At 52.6% G+C, this 23,714-nt stretch overlaps 1 protein-coding gene across 2 annotated transcripts; it reads left to right on the forward strand.

Moving 5' to 3' along the window:
* The first annotated feature begins 1,138 nt into the window (after window positions 1-1,138).
* Window positions 1,139-11,634, forward strand: CHRNB1 (cholinergic receptor nicotinic beta 1 subunit). 2 transcript variants are annotated; one of them, XM_073651084.1, is made up of 9 exons: window positions 1,139-1,280; window positions 1,494-1,603; window positions 1,691-1,799; window positions 1,940-2,060; window positions 2,136-2,327; window positions 10,157-10,380; window positions 10,499-10,662; window positions 10,842-10,989; window positions 11,272-11,634. In XM_073651084.1, the coding sequence occupies exons 1-9, from the start codon at window positions 1,272-1,274 to the stop codon at window positions 11,410-11,412; spliced, it is 1,218 nt and encodes a 405-aa protein (XP_073507185.1). In that variant the 5' UTR covers window positions 1,139-1,271; the 3' UTR covers window positions 11,413-11,634. The 2 variants fall into 2 exon arrangements, with proteins under 2 accessions (XP_073507185.1, XP_073507184.1); XM_073651083.1 differs by having other exon boundaries at window positions 1,140-1,280; window positions 1,913-2,060.
* The last annotated feature ends 12,080 nt before the right edge of the window (window positions 11,635-23,714 follow it).

A 23,714-nucleotide genomic window follows, 5' to 3' on the forward strand; every position in this document is an offset into this window, starting at 1 on the left:
TACACCAGACAGTGCTGACACTAGAGGACACCATGCTATCTACATAACACTACACCAGACAGTGCTGACACTAGAGGGCACCATGCTATCCACATAACACTACACCAGACAGAGCTGACACTAGAGGACACCATGCTATCTACATAACACTACACCAGACAGCGCTGACACTAGAGGGCACCATGCTATCTACATAACACTACACCAGACAGTGCTGACACTAGAGGGCACCATGCTATCCACATAACACTACACCAGACAGAGCTGACACTAGAGGACACCATGCTATCTACATAACACTACACCAGACAGTGCTGACACTAGAGGGCACCATGCTATCCACATAACACTACACCAGACAGTGCTGACACTAGAGGGCACCATGCTATCTACATAACACTACACCAGACAGAGCTGACACTAGAGGACACCATGCTATCCACATAACACTACACCAGACAGAGCTGACACTAGAGGGCACCATGCTATCCACATAACACTACACCAGACAGAGCTGACACTAGAGGGCACCATGCTATCCACATAACACTACACCAGACAGTGCTGACACTAGAGGACACCATGCTATCCACATAACACTACACCAGACAGAGCTGACACTAGAGGGCACCATGCTATCCACATAACACTACACCAGACAGTGCTGACACTAGAGGACACCATGCTATCCACATAACACTACACCAGACAGTGCTGACACTAGAGGACACCATGCTATCTACATAACACTACACCAGACAGTGCTGACACTAGAGGGCACCATGCTATCCACATAACACTACACCAGACAGTGCTGACACTAGAGGACACCATGCTATCCACATAACACTACACCAGACAGAGCTGACACTAGAGGGCACCATGCTATCCACATAACACTACACCAGACAGTGCTGACACTAGAGGACACCATGCTATCCACATAACACTACACCAGACAGAGCTGACACTAGAGGGCACCATGCTATCCACATAACACTACACCAGACAGAGCTGACACTAGAGGGCACCATGCTATCTTTATTGTATTGCCCCAGTATCAGTCCATCACTGCAGGTCGCTGTGATGTTCCCATAATACTGCTCCAGTAGCCCCACATAAAGAGCAGCCACTAGAGGGCGCCTTACCTTTCCCATAGTATTGACAGAATATCAACCCATAAAGACTTAAAGATTCAATAATAGTCTCTTGACTGTTTCCTTTGTCTCCTGTAGAATGAGAAGGATGAAGAGCTGACAACTAAGGGCTTCATGAATCTGGTGAGTGGTGGTCCGTGGTGGAGGTGTCTGTGCTACATATTTACCACTTTAGGGCTTGTACCTTCCCGGCATTGGGTTGAAGACACCATAAACACATAGACGGGTCTATGCTACCTGTCTGGAGAACCCCTCTAAGGAAATTTGAGGGTACATGGATCTGGAGCCATCTTGCTGCTTCTCTTCAGTGTTGATCTGATCTTCTGCTTTATCCAGGCTTGGAATGATATTAGGCTCACCTGGGACCCCAAACAATACAATGGTATCGAGACCTTGCGGATCCCCTCTGAGCAGGTGTGGAAGCCAGATATCGTCCTCATGAACAAGTGAGTATGTGGACGACACGGGCGTAGTGTTGGAGCTCCTGCGACCCTGGGTTCCCACCATCACCTCGTCTTTCTCCATTTTGGCAGCAATGATGGTGAGTTTGATGTTGCGTTAGCGGTGGAAGTCCTGATTAACTGGAAGGGGAATGTGACATGGCACCCACCATCCCTGTATCACAGCAGCTGCAGCATTAAGGTGAGGACGCACTGGGCAGCCTTCTGCCATATTGGCTTCTGAGGCCTCCACACCTTCTCCATGGTCGCCGACCTTCTCCATGGTCGCCGACCTTCTCCATCCTCCTTGTCTAGGTGGAGTATTTTCCTTTTGACTGGCAGAACTGCAGCATGGTGTTCGGGTCTCAGACATACGGAGCGGATGAGATCACGCTAGAGCATCCCCGAGATTCCCAAGGAAAGGAAATAACCCAAGTGGTCATCTTTCCAAACACCTTCACAGGTGAGGACACGCTCATGATGAGCGCGGCTCCCGTGGCTGCATAGACCGTGGCTGACGAGACTCGTATACTTGCAGAGAATGGTCAGTGGGAGATTCGCCATCGATCCTCCCGTAAGAACACTCTCCCTACAGACCCCACCTACGAAGACATCACCTTTTACCTGGTGATTCGCCGGAAACCCTTGTTTTACATCGTCAACATCATTGTCCCGTGTATCCTCATTACCATCCTCGCCATCTTTGTGTTTTATTTGCCCCCGGACGCAGGTGAGAAACTGAACTGACTGACGGGTTCATATCTCCACCGCATGCAGGAGCGCAGAAGAGGTCTAGGTGAGCCGAAAAGTGGCCGTGTAGTAGTGCAGTGTATACAGACATAGTGATGTAGTAGTGCGGTGTATACAGACATAGCAGTGTAGTAGTGCGGTGTATACAGACGTAGTGGTGTAGTAGTGCGGTGTATACAGACATAGCAGTGTAGTAGTGCGGTGTATACAGACGTAGTGGTGTAGTGCGGTGTATACAGACATAGTGATGTAGTAGTGCGGTGTATACAGACATAGCAGTGTAGTAGTGCGGTGTATACAGACATAGCAGTGTAGTAGTGCGGTGTATACAGACATAGCAGTGTAGTAGTGCGGTGTATACAGACATAGCAGTGTAGTAGTGCGGTGTATACAGACGTAGTGGTGTAGTAGTGCGGTGTATACAGACATAGTGGTGCAGTAATGCGGTGTATACAGACATAGCAGTGTAGTAGTGCGGTGTATACAGACTAGGGTAAGACGACTCCCTTGGCTGCTTCAGAAGTAGACTCAGGGCACGGTTTCCTCTGCAGGTTTATTGTAATGGCATAAAGCACTGGAGGTTCAGGAAAATAAACACAGCCTTGCTGGCATAATGGCAAAACAAAAGCTAAACGATAGCACAGTCCATATGTGTGTGGGGGGGGTTCGCTCGCACAGGTTATAGCACACCCTTCAGCTCCTCCAGAGCTGAAGCTTTCCAGTCTGGAGACTTGACTCTCCAGACACACAACCACAGAAAAAAAAATAGTGACTGCGCATTTAACCTTGCTCAGCCATACCCTGAAGTGGAGATATGGTGAATGACTTCCCTCCCATCTCTATGTCATTCACACAAAACCATGCCCTTTAGGTGATTTAACCCCCCAACATCCTGGAGGAAAGTTGAAGGTTCAGTTCGCTAAGGCTAGCTTCCGTGGGGAAACATACCTCCTTTTACATATAACACCAGTGACTCTGTCACATATTCCCCACCTCGGTACAAAGCCGGGGGTGTGGGCACCTTCAGACACCAGACAGGAAATTGTGGAGAGGGCATCAGCATTCTCGTGTAACTTCCGGGTGTATGCTCCACATGGAAATTAAAGTCCTGGAGTCCTAAGAACCACCTAGTTACCCGGGCATTCTTACCCTTCTTTTCCCTCAACCACCTCAAAGTGCCATGGTCTGACACGAGCTTAAACTGCCGACCTAGTAGGTAATATCTCAGTGTACCTTATGCCCATTTTATGGTTAAGAACTCTTTTTCCACTATCGCATAGTTCTTTTCGCAGGAAGAGAGATTCCGGCTCAGATAGAAAATGGGATGTTCTTCCCCATTGATCTCTTGAGAGAGCATGGCTCCTAGGCCAACTTCTGAAGTGTCTGTCTGGACCACGAGTTCCTTCTCAAAGTCTGGTGCGACCAGGACCAGCTGCTTGCACAGTGCTAGCTTCAGCTGTTGGAACGCCGTCTCCGTATCATCCGTCCATTTCAGATTCATTGATCTGGTGCCTTTGAGGAGATCCGTAAGTGGCGCCGCCCTCATGGCAAAATTTGGGATAAACCGCCGGTAATACCCCACAATTCCCAGAAACGCTCTCACTTGCTTCTTGGAGAGTGGTTGCGGCCAGTTCTGGATTGCCTCAAATTTATTGACTTGTGGCTTAATTTCGCCTCTCCCGATGACATAGCCCAAGTACTTGGCCTCCTCCTTTCCAATGGCACATTTTTTCGGATTGATAGTAAATCCCGCCTTCCTTAGAGCATCCAGAATCGCCTGTACCTTCCGCAGATGACTAGCCCAGTCTGGGCTAAAGACCACAATGTCGTCAAGGTAGGCTGCGGCATACTTCTTATGTGGGGCTAGGATCCGATCCATGGCCGTCTGGAAGGTGGCTGGGGCCCCCTGCAGTCCGAAAGGCATTCGGGTGTACTGGAAGCACCCATCAGGTATTGAGAACGCCATCTTCTCCTTGGCCCTCTTGGCCATGGGGATCTGCCAGTAGCCCTTCGTCAAGTCGAGGGTGGTAATATACCTCGCCGGTCCAAGCCTCTCGATGAGTTCATCGACGCGGGGCATGCGTCACAATTGAATACCTCATTCAGCCGGCAATAGTCATTGCAAAACCTCCACTCCCCATTGGGTTTTGGCAACTATAGGACTCGACCATCCACTCTTTGACACCTCTATCAGGCCGAGGTCTAACATCCTTTTCACCTCGGACGAAATCACATCCTGGCATGCTTCAGGAATCCTGTAGGGCTCCAGGTTCACTCTGACATGTGGCTCTGTTAACACGTCATGCTCTACCACTTGCTTATGCCTCGGCAACTCTGACAACAGGTCCCGATTCCACTGGAGCAGTTCTCGACATTCTTGCTTCTTGGCCGGCGATAGAGTCTCTGCTATCGTGACATCTTCCACCTTGCCTTCGGGAGCGGCTCCCAGGCAAGGAGCTCCCTGGGGTTCCCGATCTAGCCACGGCTTGAGTAGCTTTACATGGTACACTTGGTGCGTCTTTCTTCGGCCAGGCTGGTGGACCTTGTAGTTCACTTCACTGAGATTCTCCACCACCTCATACGGGCCTTGCCACTTGGCCAGGAACTTACTTTCGATGTTGGGAATAAGAACCAGAACACGATTCTCAGGCTCAGGGCCAGGTTTTTTGTGGGCCCCGGGCAAAAGAGTCTAAGTGGCCCCTTTAACACATACCATGATTCATGAAGCACAGATAAATCAGATAAATAAATATATATATATTACAATGCAAAGATGTCACTTCTTACATTATATGAGTGATATCTATTGTAAATTCCACAATAACCGGTGAATCCTCGCAGCGCACCGTGCAGACTGGACAGTACAGTCCTCCATACAGTATAATGGCTCCATACAGAATGCTGGGCCCCCATATAATGTCCTCCATACAGAATGCTGGGCCCCCATATAATGTACTCCATACAGAATGCTGGCCCCCATATAATGTCCTCCATACAGAATGCTGGGCCCCCATATAATGTCCTCCATGCAGAATGCTGGGCCCCCATATAATGTCCTCCATACAGAATGCTGGGCCCCCATATAATGTACTCCATACAGAATGCTGGGCCCCCATATAATGTACTCCATACAGAATGCTGGGCCCCCATATAATGTACTCCATACAGAATGCTGGGCCCCCATATAATGTCCTCCATACAGAATGCTGGGCCCCCATATAATGTCCTCCATACAGAATGCTGGGCCCCCATATAATGTCCTCCATACAGAATGCTGGGCCCCCATATAATGCCCCCATGCAGAATGCTGGGCCCCCCATATAATGTCCTCCATACAGAATGCTGGGCCCCCATATAATGTACTCCATACAGAATGCTGGGCCCCCATATAATGTACTCCATACAGAATGCTGGGCCCCCATATAATGTACTCCATACAGAATGCTGGGCCCCCATATAATGTCCTCCATACAGAATGCTGGGCCCCCATATAATGTACTCCATACAGAATGCTGGGCCCCCATATAATGTCCTCCATACAGAATGCTGGGCCCCCATATAATGTCCTCCATACAGAATGCTGGGCCCCCATATAATGTCCCCATACAGAATGCTGGGCCCCCATATAATGTACTCCATACAGAATGCTGGGCCCCCATATAATGTCCCCATGCAGAATGCTGGGCCCCCCATATAATGTCCTCCATGCAGAATGCTGGGCCCCCATATAATGTACTCCATACAGAATGCTGGGCCCCCATATAATGTCCTCCATACAGAATGCTGGGCCCCCATATAATGTACTCCATACAGAATGCTGGGCCCCCATATAATGTCCCCATACAGAATGCTGGGCCCCCATATAATGTACTCCATACAGAATGCTGGGCCCCCATATAATGCCCCCATGCAGAATGCTGGGCCCCCCATATAATGTCCTCCATGCAGAATGCTGGGCCCCCATATAATGTCCTCCATACAGAATGCTGGGCCCCCATATAATGTCCCCATGCAGAATGCTGGGCCCCCCATATAATGTCCCCATGCAGAATGCTGGGCCCCCATATAATGCCCCCATGCAGAATGCTGGGCCCCCCATATAATGTCCTCCATGCAGAATGCTGGGCCCCCATATAATGTCCACCATGCAGAATGCTGGGCCCCCATATAATGCCCCCATGCAGAATGCTGGGCCCCCCATATAATGTCCTCCATGCAGAATGCTGGGCCACCTCACCTGCTGCCGCTGCTATGCTCCAGACTCCTAAGACGCGTCTGTCTTACCGCTCTGCGCTGTGACTGTTCAGCAGAGGGCACAGTGGAAAGACGACCCTCTGACCTGCGACGTCACAATCAGGAGCCGCGGAAGATACAGAACCTGCTGTGGAAGCAAAGGGAGAGGTAACTATTGTGTCGGGGCCCTGAGCAAGCAGTCTCGGGTGCTGGCATCGGACTCCTCAGCTCACGGGTCCCATAGCGCGCCAGGGTGGCCGATGGCGAGTTGGCCCCCCCACCTACTCAGGGCTCGTCACTTGCCCGGGTGCTGACGCCGGGACCTCACCGACCAGTTATATTCCCTTACCTGGGATCCTGCGCCTGGAGAAGATGTTCCTTCACGATGGGCATCACTTTCGCCATTCTCTCCTGCAACTGGGCGACATGTTCGATGATGCTCCGGTGCGGCTTGACCTCAGCCTCCCAGGTTTCCTTGGCGATGTGTAGGAGACCTCTTGGATGCCGACCATACAGGAGCTTGAACGGAAAGAAGCCAGTGGAGGCTTGAGGAACTTCCCTGACGGAGACGCGTAGAAATGGTAGCAGGTAGTCCCAGTCTCGCCCATCCTTTCAACGACCTTCTTGAGCATCGCCTTTAAGGTCTTGTTAAAGCGTTCCACTAGGCCGTCCATCTGTGGATGGTAAACTGATTTCCGTCTCTGGGCAATCTGAAGGACTCTGCATAGCTCCTTCATCACCTTGCTCATTAAGGGAGTTCCCTGGTCTGTCAAAATCTCTTTTGGCAGACCTGTCCAAGCAAAAGTATGGACCAGCTCCCGGGCTATACTCTTACTTGATGAGTTCCTTAGGGGTACCACTTCGGGGTACCGGGTCACATAGTCCATGACCACCAGGATGTATTGGTGGCCCTTGGCCGATTTAACTAAGGGACCCACGAGGTACATGGCAATCCTCTCAAAAGGAACCTCAATCACAGGTAGTGGAACTAAGAGACTACAGAAGTGGGAGGAGGGCGCGATTATCAGGTGGGGCAGGACCTACAATAGTTTAGGATCTCACGGTAACATCCTGGTCAATAGAACTTCCTCACTATTCTGTCCGTATCCGTTCTCTCTGGTATGGCCATGGAATTAACAGCTGTTCCACTATCTCTTCACCTTTTAGTTTGGTCACCTGGTATAATAACTCCCCCTGTACTGGGGGTACCTGGTGTCTGCCCCCGGCTCTTGAGCAACCCCATTACACACAGTAACATTGTCCCACGCCCCCTTCAAGGTCAAGTCCCGAACTTGAGCAGACCCAAAGTTGTCCCCGGGCACCTCTAATTCAGGGAGGTCGGCCTCCTCAGTCACAGTCTCGTCCTCGTCGCCGACAAGGACACACAATGGGAACCCATCCACTTCAGTTTTCAGCAGGGGGTATTTCCCTAGGGACCTGGCTTTTGTCCACACGACTTAGCCTGGTTCCCTTTCCCCACAAGTCCCAGAATAAAGAAAAATCGCGCCCCAGTATGACGGGATGTAGCAAGTCCTTGACCACCCCGACCTCTTGGGATTGGGCACCACAGTCTGTTCCCACTGTCACTCTGGCCACAGGGTAGTCCTTGGTGTCCCCATGTATGCAGCGAACGCCCACAGTCTTGGCAGAGATCAGCTGGTGGGGAAGGGTGGCACTGATTTAGGTTACCAGACTCCCTGAGTCCAATAGTCCAAGCACCATCACCTCATTAATGGACACGGCACACGCCTGTGGCCCCTCACCAGGTTGACCATCCATGCTACTTAGAGGCTGGATAGTCATAATAGGAGCAACGCCGGCGTAGACTGCAGTCTATACGTTCAGGGGACATATGACACCAGGCGGCTATGTGTCCAGGGTTAGGACACCGCCAACATACCACATTCCTCACAGCCGTCCTTGCAGGGCCCTCTGTGGGATTGGGACCCCCATTTGTCACTCTAGACCCATTACGTGGTGAGCCCACCCCTCTTTGGGTACTACAGTACGGGGAATTTACTATGTCCCGTTTCCCGAGGGATTTTTCGGCCACTTGGTACCTCTCAACCAGGCCCATAAGTTTGTCTGCGTTCCGAGGGTCGCCCTAGGCAACCCAGGTCTGCACCGGCCTGGGAAGGGAATGGATGAACCTGTCCATCACCACACGCTCGACCATCTGGGCAGGAGAGGAAGACTCTGGCTGCAGCCATTTCTGGACTAGATCTAGAAAGTCAAACTCGCATGTAAAGTGCCATGGAATTAATGGCGCTATAATAATAATCTGTGAGCGGGGTGGTATGTCGCCAGCATACGCCCAGTGGCGGACCTTTTGCGCTCTGACAGACATAGTCACTCCTGAACGTGCCAATATCTCTGTTTTTAATTTGGCATACTCCTTTGCATCCTGTAGGGCCAGGTCATAGTAGACCTTTTGGGGTTCACCCGTTAAACAGGGGACCAGCACCTCCGCCCAATGCTCTGGCAGAAGCTTTTCCCACTCTGCTATCCTTTCGAAAACAGTCAGAAATGACTCAACATTGTCCCCTGGTGTCATCTTTTGCATTGCTCGCCTTAACGCCTTCCGGACGCAGGAGACATCACCTGGAGTTGGGGGAAGGGCGGATTCTCTGGTGTGGACCTCCCCTGCTAGGAGCTCCATCTGCCGTTGTTGTTGTTGGAGCTGTTGTGTCAGAAGTTTATTTCTCTCCTGCTGCATTTGCTGTTGCTCCCAGTGCTGCTGCTGCTGCATACTCTGCTGGCTCTGTAGGTGTTGCTGCTGCATGCTCTGTTGGCTCTGGAGCAGGTGCTTAATGAGCTCCTCCATGCTTCCGGACTTCTCTGGCTGGCGGTCTTTACCCAGGACATCCACCGGTCTCTGTGGCAGGTACACGTGTTCCTGGACTCTTGCACGCATTCTCCACCAACTGTGGTAGGACAACTCCCTTGGCTGCTTCAGAAGTAGACTCAGACGGTTTGCTCTGCAGGTTTATTGTAACGGCATAAAGCACTGCAGGCTAAACAAAATAAACACAGCCTTTCTGGCATAACAGCAAAACAAAAGATAAATTATGGCACACTCCATATGTGTGTGGGGGGTTCGCTCGCACAGGTTATATCACATCCTTCAGCTCCTCCTGTGCTGACTCTTTCCAGTCTGGAGACTTGACTCTCCAGACACACAAACACAGAAAAAAAAATAGTGACTGAGCATTTAACCTTGCTCAGCCATACACTGAGGTGGAGATATGGTGAATGACTTCCCTCCCATCTCTATGTCATTCACACAAAACCACTCCCTTTAGGTGATTTAAAACATAACATCCTGGAAGAAATTTTTCAGTTCGGTAAGGCTAGCAGCCGTGGTGAAACATACCTCCCATCAACATAACAGCAGTGACTCTGTCACAAGACGTAGTGGTGTAGTAGTGCGGTATATACAGACATAGTGGTGTAGTTGTGCGGTGTTTACAGATAGCAGTGTAGTAGTGAGGTGTGTACAGATAGCGGTGTAGTAGTGCGGTGTATACAGACATAGAGGTTCCTCTGGTCGACCTTCCTATTTCCGTGTCCCTCCAGGTGAGAAGATGACTCTCTCCATCTTCGCCCTCCTCACCCTCACCGTCTTCCTGCTGCTTCTGGCTGATAAGGTCCCGGAGACCTCGTTGGCCGTTCCTATCATCGTCAACTACCTGATGTTCACCATGATCCTCGTCACCTTCTCCGTCATCCTGAGTGTGGTGGTCCTGAACCTGCACCACCGCTCCCCCAACACCCACCATATGCCCCAGTGGGTGCGGCAGGTATGGTGCGCTGAGGCAGTTATGGTGCGCTGCGTGGTGCTCCTGCCTCCACATGTGTGAGGCCGTGTACCCGGGGAGGACGGCTCTCCTTGTGTTAATGTCGCCCTTCTGTCTTTAGATCTTCATCCTTCTTCTGCCCCGATATCTCCGGATCAGCCGTCCTAAGCCCGAGCCCCCTGTAGTGACCCTTCCACCTGTACGGACAGTCGCCGCTCCACGACACGCGGACGAGTACTTTATACGGAGACCTGAAAATGACTTCATCTTCCCCAAACCAGAACGGTAGGTAACGAGCGTTGGCCGTCCACAGCCGAGGAGATGAGGACATGTCTACTCCATACTGAGGTGATGGCGGTAGTAGAGAGGGACTCCAGAATCCCGTACTGTGGAGGCCAATGGTGTCCACCCCGGGTGTGAGGCCATGTTCCGGGGCTGATTTGTAGGGTCCTCTGACCACACAGGTACCAGGCGGAGGCCTTCTCCAGAGACATGAAGTGGTTCCTGGATGGTCCCAGTCTGGGTCTCACTCTCCCTCCAGATCTACAGTCCGCGGTCAGCGCCATCCGATACCTCGCGCAGCAGCTGCAGGAACAAGAGGACTATGATGCTGTAAGTATAGCTGTATAGACGGAGCTCTGCCAGGAGTATTAATAGTAGTATAGCTCTATAGACTGAGCTCTGCCAGGAGTATTAATAGTATTATAGCTCTATAGACGGAGCTCTGCCAGGAGTATTAATAGTAGTATAGCTCTATAGACGGAGCTCTTCCAGGAGTATTAATAGTAGTATAGTCCTATAGATTGACGTCTTCCAGGAGTATTAATAGTAGTATAGTCCTATAGATTGACGTCTTCCAGGAGTATAAGCTGATTACTTTGTTTCCTGCGGCAGCTGAAGGAGGACTGGCAGTACGTTGCGATGGTGGTCGATCGCCTCTTTCTCTGGACGTTCATCATTTTCACCACTCTGGGGACTCTGACCATCTTCCTGGACGCCAGCTTTAATCGCCCTCCAGACGTCCCTTTCCCTTGACCCTGGTTCCATGTGCTGCATCCTGAGAGCCCGATGCTACTGGTGCCTTGTGCGTGATGGGGAGCGCAGACATGGTCATAGCCCTCAAGTAGTAAGCAGCATGCCGAGCATCACCCTACAGACACGTGACGCCCACGTCACCCATCGCCCAGATAGAACATCACCCAGTTGGTGTCTCGTCTTCTCTTGTTAATTTAAATAAAGAATTTTTTTCATTTTTCAGATCCTGTGACGCCATTTATTTCTGTATGTGTAGAATATCCCACTGTATACCCTTCTGCCATAGAAAAAAATATTACCCACTTCATGACCAGCACTTAATAGAGGCACTCTGGCTGTTATGACTAGCTGTCCCTCTGGTTGGTGTGATCTGCTGATCCCCTGGCTGTTATGAACAGCTGTCCCTCTGGTTGGTGTGATCTGCTGATCCCCTGGCTGTTATGAACAGCTGTCCCTCTGGTTGGTGTGATCTGCTGATCCACTGGCTGTTATGAACAGCTGTCCCTCTGGTTGGTGTGATCTGCTGATCCCCTGGCTGTTATGAACAGCTGTCCCTCTGGTTGGTGTGATCTGCTGATCCACTGGCTGTTATGAACAGCTGTCCCTCTGGTTGGTGTGATCTGCTGATCCACTGGCTGCTATGAACAGCTGTCCCTCTGGTTGGTGTGATCTGCTGATCCACTGGCTGTTATGAACAGCTGTCCCTCTGGTTGGTGTGATCTGCTGCAGACAAAATGCACAACCGGAATCTACGAGGATTCCTGACACAGAGACTTGGTGGACTGTGAAATGCTGGGATAATTGTCCTGATGGAAGTTCCATTGGTGGCCAAGTTTTAGCTTCTCACAGAAGACAAAACGTTCTCCAGCGATTTCCTGATACTTGATACTTCCACACACTGCAGGTCTCCGGTCCTAGAGCTGCACTGCAAACATCGCTGAGCCACCACTGCGATTCACTGTAGACATCACCAAGCCACTGCCATGCTTCATTGTAGACATCTCGAGCCACTGCCATGCTTCAATGTAGACATCTCGAGCCACCACCATGATTCATTGTACACATCACCCAGTCACCACCATAGTTCCATTGTAAACCTCACCAAGCCCCCACCCTGCTCTACTGTAGAGATCACCGAACTCCCGCCATGATTCACTGTGGATGACGCGCCCCCAGGGCGGTGGGGTACTCGGCAGCCGGGCCTCTGTGGATGCCGGCGGGGAATATCACGGTGGCTGGCCTGGTCCATGGCCCAGGGCGGTCAACAAAAAGGGGAATTATTTATAGGGGGTTTGGAAAGTTTGTGACGCCACCTGTGGAATGCGGCTAAAGGGAGCCGCCGCTGCGGGGCAGTCCTCTGAGGCAGATGTTAGGGCAGCTTATGATGGAACGGCTCCCCACAGGAGGAGCGGGCCTCAGGGCAGCGTGGGATAATGGATGGTGGTACAGGGGAGAGATGGCCAGGACAGTTCAGGGAGAAATGACGGACACTCACACGGGGTTTGCTTCGGTACCTTTACTGGTGCAGATGCAGGTACAATCCAGGGTACTCGGTAAGCAGGGTGCAGTTCTGGACTCTCCCCAGTGAGCGGGTATAGGGCCTCCTGATCCGTTGCTTCCACTTGCTAAGCTTCTGACCTGCCTGGAGCTAGACCTGGCTTTGTTATTGTCTCCCTTTCTCTCTTGCACCTGCTGACCTGGTGGTAGGGCCTTCTCTTGGAGATCACTCTCCCTGGACGCTGGGGCCTCCGTGACTCCTAGCCCTGGTACAATAGTCAGCGTTGGTCGACCTGGGACTTGTAGTCCTCCAGGTATCCGGTGGTCCCTATTGGGTATAAAGGGTCCCTGTAGGCGCAGACCCGGTGTATGGGTCTTCTCTTCTCTCCTTTCCTCTTTGCCGTCGGCCACACTCATGGCCCTCACTAGGCTTCAACTCGTGCTGTAGGCCTTGGCTCGCCTAAGCACAGCAGCCAGCGTGCTGCCTCTTCACTGGTCTCAGTGGTGTTCATTTCACCGAAGAAAGAACATGAGGGACCCGCCTGAAAACCTCAATGTAGGCCCTGGGCTTGGCTACAGGGCATAGGTGATCCAGGTGCTGGATCACGTCTTCCACCACGCCAAATGGTTTTTTGTTCTGTGGTCACTTAAGGGGCACTCCAGGGAGTGCAACTATGTACAGGAACAGTTTTTGCGCTGCTCACAGTCCTCAGCCTTTATACCCTGACGGGTAATTAAATAAACACATGTATTTAATTTCAGTTTATACAATAAATAATAGTAGACAGTACCCCACTGGGTAACTATCTACACTGCAGGTATTTCTAACTTACTCCTTATACCTGGCAGGGACCTGGCCTTTTGTACTGCGTGTTGACCTACGTGGTACTGGGGTGTTGTTGATGTCTGTGTTTGCACTGTCTGCTACCCTGTCAGATCTACGTGTGGGCAAATTGTAGAACTGTCTTAACCTCTCGATGGGACTGGCAAGTACACTGGTTACTGGGCCTACTGGCTCTGCTTCTGCCGGTGATCCTTCTTCCGGGGACTCTTCCTGAGCAGGCTCTTCTGGGGCACTTACAGGTCTTACTTGCAGTCTAGGGTCTTCTGGCTGTTGGTAGAAGTGCATCACAGGTATTTTTACGGCTCCATCCAGTTGAGGCCAATCTACCGGGAAATCTCCTAAGACAGTATGGAGTACTTCTTCTTTGGGTTCTTCAGTTACTATAAGAGGTACTTCTTCCTGTGGCTTCAATAGACCTGGGCACAATTTCAAGTGGTCTCTTAAGACTGTTACAGCTGTCTTACCTCCATCTTTACTGATTAGACAGGTTTTTCTATTATCGAACCTGGAATCCAACACAGTGTAAGGCTCTCTTTCCCACTGGTCGTCAAGCTTGTGGCTTCTTCTCTTTCGCTTCAGCACAACTTCTTGGCAAAACTCCTTGAACAACTCTGCTTCAAAGGCAGGGCCTTGATCCGTCAGCACCTTATCCGGGTATCCATGGGGCCTGCAGACGTATGCTTGAAACGTCCTTGCTGCAGTTTCAGCCGTCAGATCCTTGACGGGGGCTACCACCAGGAACCGGAAGTAGTGATCCACCATGGTCAGGGCATAAGAGTAGCCTGACCTGCTGGGTGACAGTTTGACGTGATCCAAAGCGACGATCTCCAGGGGCTGGGTTGTCTTGATGGACTGCAGGGGTGCTTTCTGGCTGACGTAGTCTTTTCTTCTGAGGCTACAGGGTCCACAATTCCGGCACCACCTCTCTATGGAGCTCCGCATTTCAACCCAATAAAACCGACTCTTCAGGAGAGTTTCCAGCTTCTTCCAGCCAAAGTGCCCTGCTTGATCGTGGTAGGCCTTCAATACCATCTGGATGTCTGTCCTGGGCACTACGATCTGCCATACCATCTCATGGGTCCTCGGGTTAACATACCTTCGGCACAGCTTCTCTCTATAGATGAACAGCCGGCTTCTCTCATTCCACAGTTGCTTGGCTTGTGGAGACACGTCCTTCTCCAGGGAGGAACCTTCCTGAGTTATCAGTTCTTTGATACGGCTGACAACCGGGTCGCTGTCCTGGGTCTCCTTCCAACTGTGATGAGGTAAAGGGTTTAGTGTCTTACCACGATATCTCCTGGAGGTGCGCTGCTCGTGGACCATCCCATTTCTATGGAAGGCAGGTAGCTCAATTTCCTCCAGGTCATCCACTTCTTCAGTGTCCGACTGGTGAGGCATCCTGGATAGGGCATCGGCGTTGGCGTTCTTGTGGCCTGCCCGGTACTTGATGGTGAACTGATAGTTTGACAGTCGGGCCATCCAACGCTGTTCCATGGCTCCCAACTTGGCTGTCTCTAGATGTGTCAAGGGGTTGTTGTCAGTGTAAGCCGTGAACTTAGTGGAGGCCAAGTAGTGCTTGAATCGTTCAGTGATGGCCCAGGCCAAGGCCAGGAGCTCCAACTTGAAGGAGCTATAGTTTTCCGGATTCCTCTCGGTCGGACGAAGCTTCCTGCTGGCATAGGCGATCACCTTCTCTTGGCCATTCTGCTTCTGACTTAACATAGCTCCTAACCCCTCGTTGCTGGAATCTGTGTACAGCAGGAACGGTTGGTTGTAGTCAGGGTAGGCCAGGATTTCTTCGCCAGTCAGGATCTCTTTCATCACTGCAAAGGACTCAGCTTGCTCTTTATCCCACTGGAAGGGCTGGTTTCTGCCTCTCCCGGACTGTCCTACCAGGAGATCTTGCAAAGGCGCTGCCTTCTTGGTGTAGTCCTTTACAAATCTCCGGTAATACCCGACCAGTCCCAGGAACTGACGTACCTCCTTGAGATTCTTCGGCTCTGGCCATTTCTGGCAGTGACCTCCGGGTCTGGTGCTTGCCCTTCTGGACTGACAATGTGCCCCAGGTACTGAACCTTTCTCTTGAGCAGCTGGCACTTGGAAGGCTTCAATTTCATCCCATACCGGGACAACGACTCAAATACTTCCGCCAGGTGCTTCAAATGGTCCTCATACGTCTTGGAGTACACTATCACGTTATCTAGGTATAGCAGCACGGTCTCGAAGTTACGGTGTCCGAAACAGCACTCCATCAATCTCTGGAACGTTCCGGGGGCGTTGCAGAGTCCGAACGGCATACTGTTGAACTCGCAGAGTTCCATCGGGGTGGTGAAGGCTGTCTTCTCCCGATCCTCCTCAGCCACAGCTACTTGCCAGTACCCACTAGTGCGGTCAAGGGTGGAGAAGTAATTTGCAGACTTTAAGGCAGCTAGGGACTCCTCTATGCGTAGTAAAGGGTATGCATCTTTATGTGTAATGCGATTTACTTGTCTGTAATCTACACACATCCTCATGCTTCCATCCTTTTTCCTGACCAGGACTAGGGGAGCTGCCCAGGGACTGCAACTATCCCTTACTACCCCTGCCTTTTTCGTGTCGTGTAACATCTCCTTCGCCTTCTGGTAGTGAGCTGGTGGTATAGGCCTGTAACGTTCTTTGATGGGTGGATGGTCACCTGTGGGTATATGGTGTTGTACCCCTTTAATCCTCCCAAAATCAAGTGGGTGTTTGCTGAATACCTGTTCGTATTCCTGGACCACTCTGTAAACACCGTGTTTCTGATGGACAGGAGTGGCGTCAGTCCCAACATGGAGCTGTTGAAGCCAATCCTCCACCTGAGCTTCTGAGTCATTGTCCTCCACTGTATCTGGTGGGGTCAAGGATTCCACTGTGTGTATGGCATCATCATTCACAGTATACAATCTGGCAACAGTGGCGTATCTTGGTAATTTAACTTCATCCTCCCCACAATTTAGGAGACGTACAGGTACCCTCCCATTGCTTACATCAACCACCCCCCTGGCAGTTAAGAGTGTAGGTCTGTGCTCTGAGCTAATGGGCTCCACTACCGCCTGGTAGTTCTGTCCCTTGAGACCTATTGCTGCTCTGCACCAAATCAGCATTTCACTCATCGGGGGAATCACAATGGGTATCGGGTCTGTCACCAGTACATTACCAATCTCACCACCTGTTAGCTTTACCTGTTGCTGGTACATAAGGGCTCGGATCTCTGTTTACCGGTCATAGAATACATGTCTAGCACACCGCATATTTTTCTCTTGAATCCGGACAGGGTGTCTGGTTTGCCATTATACTGGGGAAGCCATTTCGCTCCAGGGATATACGGCAGGGTCATGGGTATCAACGGAGTCACGACCCCTGCTGGTGGAGTGGCCGCTCCAGCCTGTGCATCGCCGGGCGCAGGTTGGGCATCTGGAGCGTTAACCGGTGCTCCGGCTGCTTGCTGGTCGTCGGCCATGGTCGCGCCCCCCTAGTGAACCGGAGCCTACCTTCTTCACTTTCTTTATCAGGTAGGCCGCAGCTTCGCGGGCGACGGTCTTCTTCCAGGACCTTGCGTCGCTCGCGTCTGACGTCAGAGCATCCTCTGGGCTCCTTCCAGGACCTGACGCTTCCTGGTTCGACGTCAGGGGCAGGGCATGTCCTCGACTTCGCGCGCTTCCAGCGGTTATGCCTCTCCGATTCCTGCGGTTACGCCTCTCTTCTTCCCGCACGGCGACAGGAAGATGGCGGGAAATCTCGGGAATGGCGGGAAACCTTCACCACAGTGAGTATTACCGTCTTTTAAGGCGCACAGTACCCGGTGGCGACGGGCACTTATCCTGTTCATGATGCCAAGGCTGACGCGCCCCCTGGGGCGTGGGGTGCCCGGTTCCCGGCCGGTGGATGCTGGGGGGGTGATGTCACAGTAGCGGTAACCCGGTCCGTGACCCAGGGCGGTCAGTAAAAGGGGGGATATTTATAGGGGATTTGGAAAGTTCGTGACGCCACCTGTAGAATGCGGCTAAAGGGAGCCGCCGCTGCGGAGCAGTCCTCTGGAGCTGGTGTTACGGCAGCAGGGATGGTGTGGCTCTCCACAGGTAGAGCTAGCTCCAGGGCAGCGTGGGGTGTAATGGATGGTGGTGCAGGAGAGAGACGGCAGGACGGTCCCGGAGGAAAGACGGACACTCACACGGGGGTAAGCTAAACTCTAACTTCTGACTGAGCTGCCTGGCTCCACCCTCCCTATATATATCCCTAACGGGCTCCCTCTGGTGGCCTGAGGTGGTAGGGTGGAGGTGTGTGAATGTGTGAGGGCCTCTTGTGGAGAAGTCCATCCATGTGTCGCGCCCCCGGGGGCCTTACTGTTTTGGGGGACAGTATATATATATATATATATCTCACGGTGGCTGGCCCAGGGCGGACAGTGCACAAAAAGGTGTAGCGATTACTAACAAAGTTCAGAGAAATTCGTGACGCCACCTGTTGTGTCTGGTGAAGGTCATCAGCGCTGCAGCAGTCCTCTGAGGCAGGTGACAAGGCAGCTAAAGATGGTACAGCTTCCCACAGGTGGAGCGGGCATCAGGGCAGTGTAGATAGATAGATGGTGGAATGGTGTGCTGGGCGCTGTAGTGCGGTGAGGATCAGTGATGCCGGTGAAGAAATAGACAGAGGCTGTTCAATGCAGTCGTCCAAGGTTTTACTGACAGTTCTTAGGCAATTCACAAATGCACTTTGCAGGTGTAGGCCTCCCTCGTCGTGCTGCGTTCACCGGGCAGGGGTTCAATCCTTTCTCAAGCAAACTTAGGAATGCCTGGCGGAACCCCACTTTCATATCTACCTATCTTGACCTTTTTCACACTCTGTCCTTCTCACCGCTGCCCTACGCTGCCCACTCTCATTCCTGCTCGGGTATGCTGAAGTCCTTCCTGTACATCGGATCCGGGACCAACCTGACCCCCTGGGGTGTAGCAACCGATCCTTCCTGACACCTGGCAGGAGCGGGGCGTACGGGTGCCGTCCTGCACGCGCCGTACCCCCTGGGATCTCTTAAGTAGAATGGAGCCTGCTCCCCTCCGGGGCCTCTATCCTAGGCCCTAACTTGTGGAGCAGAGCCCTGACTGAGCCTCTGCTCCCGGACTGTTCCTCTGAACAGCCCTCACTAGAACTCTCCACTGTACTCGACTGAACTGACTTCTAGACCAAATATGGCTTCCTATTATATACTTACTGTATATGTGCTCCGTGTAACTGTTTCCTCCACCCACACCCACTATTGGTTCCCCCTACCTTTGGGTTACCCCCCTACTCCAGCCAGGGCCAGGGCTCAGCAGAATACTACATTGCGTCTTGCCCCTCCTGCTAGCCTGGGATAGTGTAGTGTTGGATGTAGGTATTGGGGTCCCGGGCAGCACTCCCATCCTACCTGAGAGAAGGGAGACACCACACCTCGGGGTGAGGTGCAGTATCTCTGTGGCGACTGAACCCTCAGGGGCGCCACATTCCCCCCCGGTAAAACACAGCACGTCCGCGGGCTGGAATAAAGCAAAACAGGGGGTAAATGACATGCAAAATTTTATAAGACATTTCTTCCCTTTATGGGAGGTACACTTTCTTTAAACTTTACATTGCAAAATACTTTTCTCATAAAACATTATAAGAGCACTTTTTCAAGAAAGTTCCTGCACCAGGGTGCAACAGTAGTAGCATGAGGGACCCGCTCCAAACCCTCAAAGTAGGCCCTGGGCGTGGCTGCAGGGCATAGATGATCCAGACACTGGACCTCGTCTTCTGCCACGCCAACGGGTTTTTGTTCTGAGGTATTATGTTTCAAGTATAAAACCAAGAGGGTGCACTTTAAGAAGTGCTAAACTATATACAAAGTCAATGTCGGGCTGCTCACAGTCCTCAGCCTGTGTACCCTGATGGGTATTTATAGAAAACTTCACACTATATAGAAAACATTATTATAAAGTCAACATGGTAAACTCAGCAAAAACAACACAGCACCCGGACGAGTGACTATAAACAGTTATTTGCAGTCCCAGTACCAAGCCTAGTTCTGGGGACCCCTCCTGCGGTACTCCTGATGCTTCCATGACCCAGCCGGTTCACGAGGGACTTCCTGCAGGGGATTATCCTTGGAGACGCGGTACACCTGCAGGGCATACCAGCCACGTTCACCATGATCCCGGGTGAACGTGACGTGAACCCCAGGGTAGAGGTTCCGGTCGGGATGGCCTTCTTCCAACTCGGGCTCTACATCCCGCCGGTTTACGAAAATGTCCCGGTTAAATTCAGGACTGCGAATGAAGCCCCACCCAGCCTTGAGGTTGAACTTGACAATGATGCCTTCCTCACGGGGGCTGGGGTTGGCTGTCTCCGCCTTGCAGGTCTGCGCCTTGGCGGCCTTGTCACGGGCCTCCAGGCGTTCACTGCGCGCCGCCCGCGCGCGTCGCTCCTTCTTGAGCTGCCGGAGCTCCTGCTTGCAGAACTCCTGCCTTTGTAGTGCTTCGGCCTCGGTCTCCCGTGGGAACCCCATCAGGTTTTCCCCCCGGTTGTCCCAGCGTAACTCCACTCCGCTGGTATAGGCGATCGGGGAGCAGCAGGTACGGCTGCTTGTCCTCCATCTGGGCGGACCAGTCGAAGGCCGGCGCTCCGCACACCCACTGGGGTGCCGGAGGTGGCGGGAGGGTTTCCAGCAGTAGGCCCGCAGCTTCAGCGCCCGGGATGAAAGGTTCCGGACAGGCGCTATACATTTGACCTTCTGGTGCAGCGCCCGGGGGCGACAGTTCCGGGACGACTCTTGGTGGGTGGCCCTCTGGTTCCGCGCCCGTTTAGTTTATTCAGCAGCTCGCCTTTCCATTTGGCGATCACTGCCTGCTGGGCCTGCTCGACCTGCTGGCCCAGCTCGAGAACCTCATTCTCGAGGAACTCCACGTCCTCCGGGGACAGCTTCTTCTTCTCCTGGGTGAGGGGGGTCACCTCTTGCAGTGGCAGGCCTGAGGCGGAGGCTGGACTCTCGCGTGCTTCCATCTCGGCTGCCGGGTGCTGTCTGACCAGACCGGTGGAGACCACCCCCTGTCTCCATTCTTTCTCTCCGCCTCCTTTCTTCTTTTGGGGCCGGTCCCATGGCAACTTGCTGTTGGAAACTCCCTGTGATGGCCCTCCTGCTTTGACGGACACATCTATGCGGACAGTCACTGTTGCAAGGGGCAGGGCCTGCTTTCGGCACCATTCTGGGACCCGGCCCACGATGAAAGGCTCCATTTTGTTGTCTTTTGGCATGCAGACAATGGCGCCCATTCTTCTGGGGCGGGCGCCACATTCAGTATCACAACGCAACTGTTTAGGCACACTTCACCCACTGGTACGGGCTGGTCACGCATCCTGTTCGTGACGCCAGTTGGGATGTCGCGCCCCCGGGGGCCTTACTGTTTGGGGACAGTATATATATATATATATGTATCACGGTGGCTGGCCCAGGGCGGACAGTGCACAAAAAGGGGTAGCGATTACTAACAAAGTTCAGAGAAATTCATGACGCCACCTGTGGTGTCTGGTGAAGGTCACCAGCGCTGCAGCAGTCCTCTGAGGCAGGTGACAAGGCAGCTAAAGATGGTACAGCTTCCCACAGGTGGAGTGGGCCTCAGGGCAGTGTAGATAGATAGATGGTGGAATGGTGTGCTGGGCGTTGTAGTGCAGTGAGGATCAGTGATGCCGGTGAAGAAACAGACAGAGGCTGTTCGATGCAGTCGTCCAAGGTTTTACTGACAGTTCTTAGGCAATTCACAAATGCACTTTGCAGGTGAAGGCCTCCCTCGTTGCGCTGCGTTCACCGGGCAGGGGTTCAATCCTTTCTCAAGCAAACTTAGGAATGCCTGGCGGAACCCCACTTTCATGTCTACCTATCTTGACCTTTTCCACACTCTGTCCTTCTCACCGTTGTCCTACGCTGCCCACTCTCATTCCCGCTCGGGTATGCTGAAGTCCTTCCTGTACGCCGGATCCGGGACCAACCTGACCCCCTGGGGTTTTGAGTGTAGCAACCTGACACGCCCCCTGGGCCGTGTGTGTGTGGGGATACCCGGAACCGGACCTTTTGGGGATGCTGGGGGTTGTAGGCCTTGCGTGGCGGCGACCTGGTCCGTGCCCAGGGCGGTCAAACCAAATGGCAGTCTATATGCTGAATGTCCGACTACGCCACCCGTGGATTGCGGTCAGAGTGAACAGCCGCTGCAGGGCAGACCGCTGAGGCTGGTGTTGTGGGTGCAGCAGAGGGTAGTATAACGCCCCACGGGAGGAGCATAGCCTCAGGGCAGCGAGTGCAGATGTTGGGGGTGATGGTGCGCGGGAGCAGCAGTAATGACACAGAGTCCTGTAATGCAGTCCAGGGTATTTACTCACAGTTCTTTATCCACGTTACTCCAGCTGGTCATAACGTCCCACGTCGCACTGTGCTCACCAGGTGAGGGGCTCGGCCTACTCCCAGATAACTTTGGAGCGTTTCACAGGACCCCCCTTTGTGTGTCCTTTCTCTGGCCTGTCATACCCCACCAGTGACCTCGTTTCTGTCCTGCTTCCTCGGGCCTTCTCGGGTAAACGTTGGTGCCGTTTCCCTGACCCTATGTGGTGCCTTCCTAGTGGGTGTAGCGAGGGGCTGCGCCACCTAAAATGTCACAGCCTCCGGTTTCTAGCTGAGGGTCGTTCCCCGCCTCCACTAGTTTCGGGGACCAGTCTCCCCCTTTGGCCTGACCCCCCTACGCAGGTAGATTCGGGCGTGCGGTGGCAACTCGCCGGTCCACTCCTTCCTCCAGGCTCCGGCTGCTCTCCCAGGCCTGCCTGCGGAGCAGAGCCCCATGCAGAGGCCCTTACTCTGTCACTTCTTCTCTCTGACTGAACACAGAACTAAGATGGTGCCCACCTTTTATACCTCCTTCTCAGTGCACCCAGGAACTGCCCTCTCCCTCCTATGCACTACAGGGTCCCCCTTCCTCGGTGTTCCCTACTCCAGCCAGGGCCAGGGCTCAGCAGAAAACTACATTGCGTCTTGCCCCTCCTGCTGGCCTGGGGTAGTGTAGTGTTGGATGTAGGTGTTGGGGTTCCGTGCAGCACTCCCTCCTTACCTGAGAGAAGGGAGACACCACACCTCGGGGTGAGGTGCAGTATCTCTGTGGCGACTGAACCCTCAGGGGTGCCACACATGCACCCTTCTAGGTTCTGTGGCACCAATGCGCAGCAGGGCACCACATATACTGTATATATATTCCATGTGTTGGAATCGGAGGTGTATATACTATACGCTCACTGCGAGTTCCCCAATAACCGACCAAGAAGTGGAAGTAGCCCCGGTCTCGTCCATCACCAATTTCTAATTGTCCTAATGATTGGAAGCAGCGGTGCGATCTGTTTCTGATCTCCCTGGCACACAGGCAGAATGTGGACGGATAAAGAGGAAATTTATTTAGAACAAAAAGTTACAATTAAAAAGGGATAAAAGTATAAAAAGTGAATACAATACCCCCATATATATGAGAGTGGGGTCCGCACTAAAAGAATTTACTGAACAGTTCTGGCTCTGCCTAGGGATCAGTGCACGGGCTGAACCGAGGATGGGAGATCAGGAAAAATTAGAGAAATCATAAAACAGAAACCAACATGAGTCCTCAAGGGTAATTCTGGATAATTCTGTGGCAGAAAACATCAGACACCTGAGATCTGCAGAGCTTCGTAACTGCAGGCGCTGCCTCACGACCCCTGCAGGCGCAGCCCCACGATCTCTGCACGCGCTGCCCCACGATCTCTGCAGGCGCTGCCCCACGATCTCTGCAGGCGCTGCCCCACGATCTCTGCAGGCGCTGCCCCACGATCTCTGCAGGCGCTGCCCCACGATCTCTGCAGGCGCTGCCCCACGATCTCTGCAGGCGCTGACCCACGACCTCTGCAGGTGCTGCCCCACGACCTC

This window comes from Phyllobates terribilis, unplaced genomic scaffold (assembly GCF_046119375.1).
Source record: "Phyllobates terribilis strain yellow unplaced genomic scaffold, ASM4611937v1 Scaffold_11__3_contigs__length_659146591, whole genome shotgun sequence".
Taxonomy (NCBI): domain Eukaryota; kingdom Metazoa; phylum Chordata; class Amphibia; order Anura; family Dendrobatidae; genus Phyllobates; species Phyllobates terribilis.

What these genes read in the sequence shown, in the direction of transcription:
- CHRNB1 (XM_073651083.1), top strand. An exon ending in TTATTTGCCCCCGGACGCAG is followed by an intron (nt 2,328 to 10,156) that starts GTGAGAAACTGA and finishes GTGTCCCTCCAG; the next exon opens with GTGAGAAGATGACTCTCTCC. An exon ending in AACAAGAGGACTATGATGCT is followed by an intron (nt 10,990 to 11,271) that starts GTAAGTATAGCT and finishes TTCCTGCGGCAG; the next exon opens with CTGAAGGAGGACTGGCAGTA.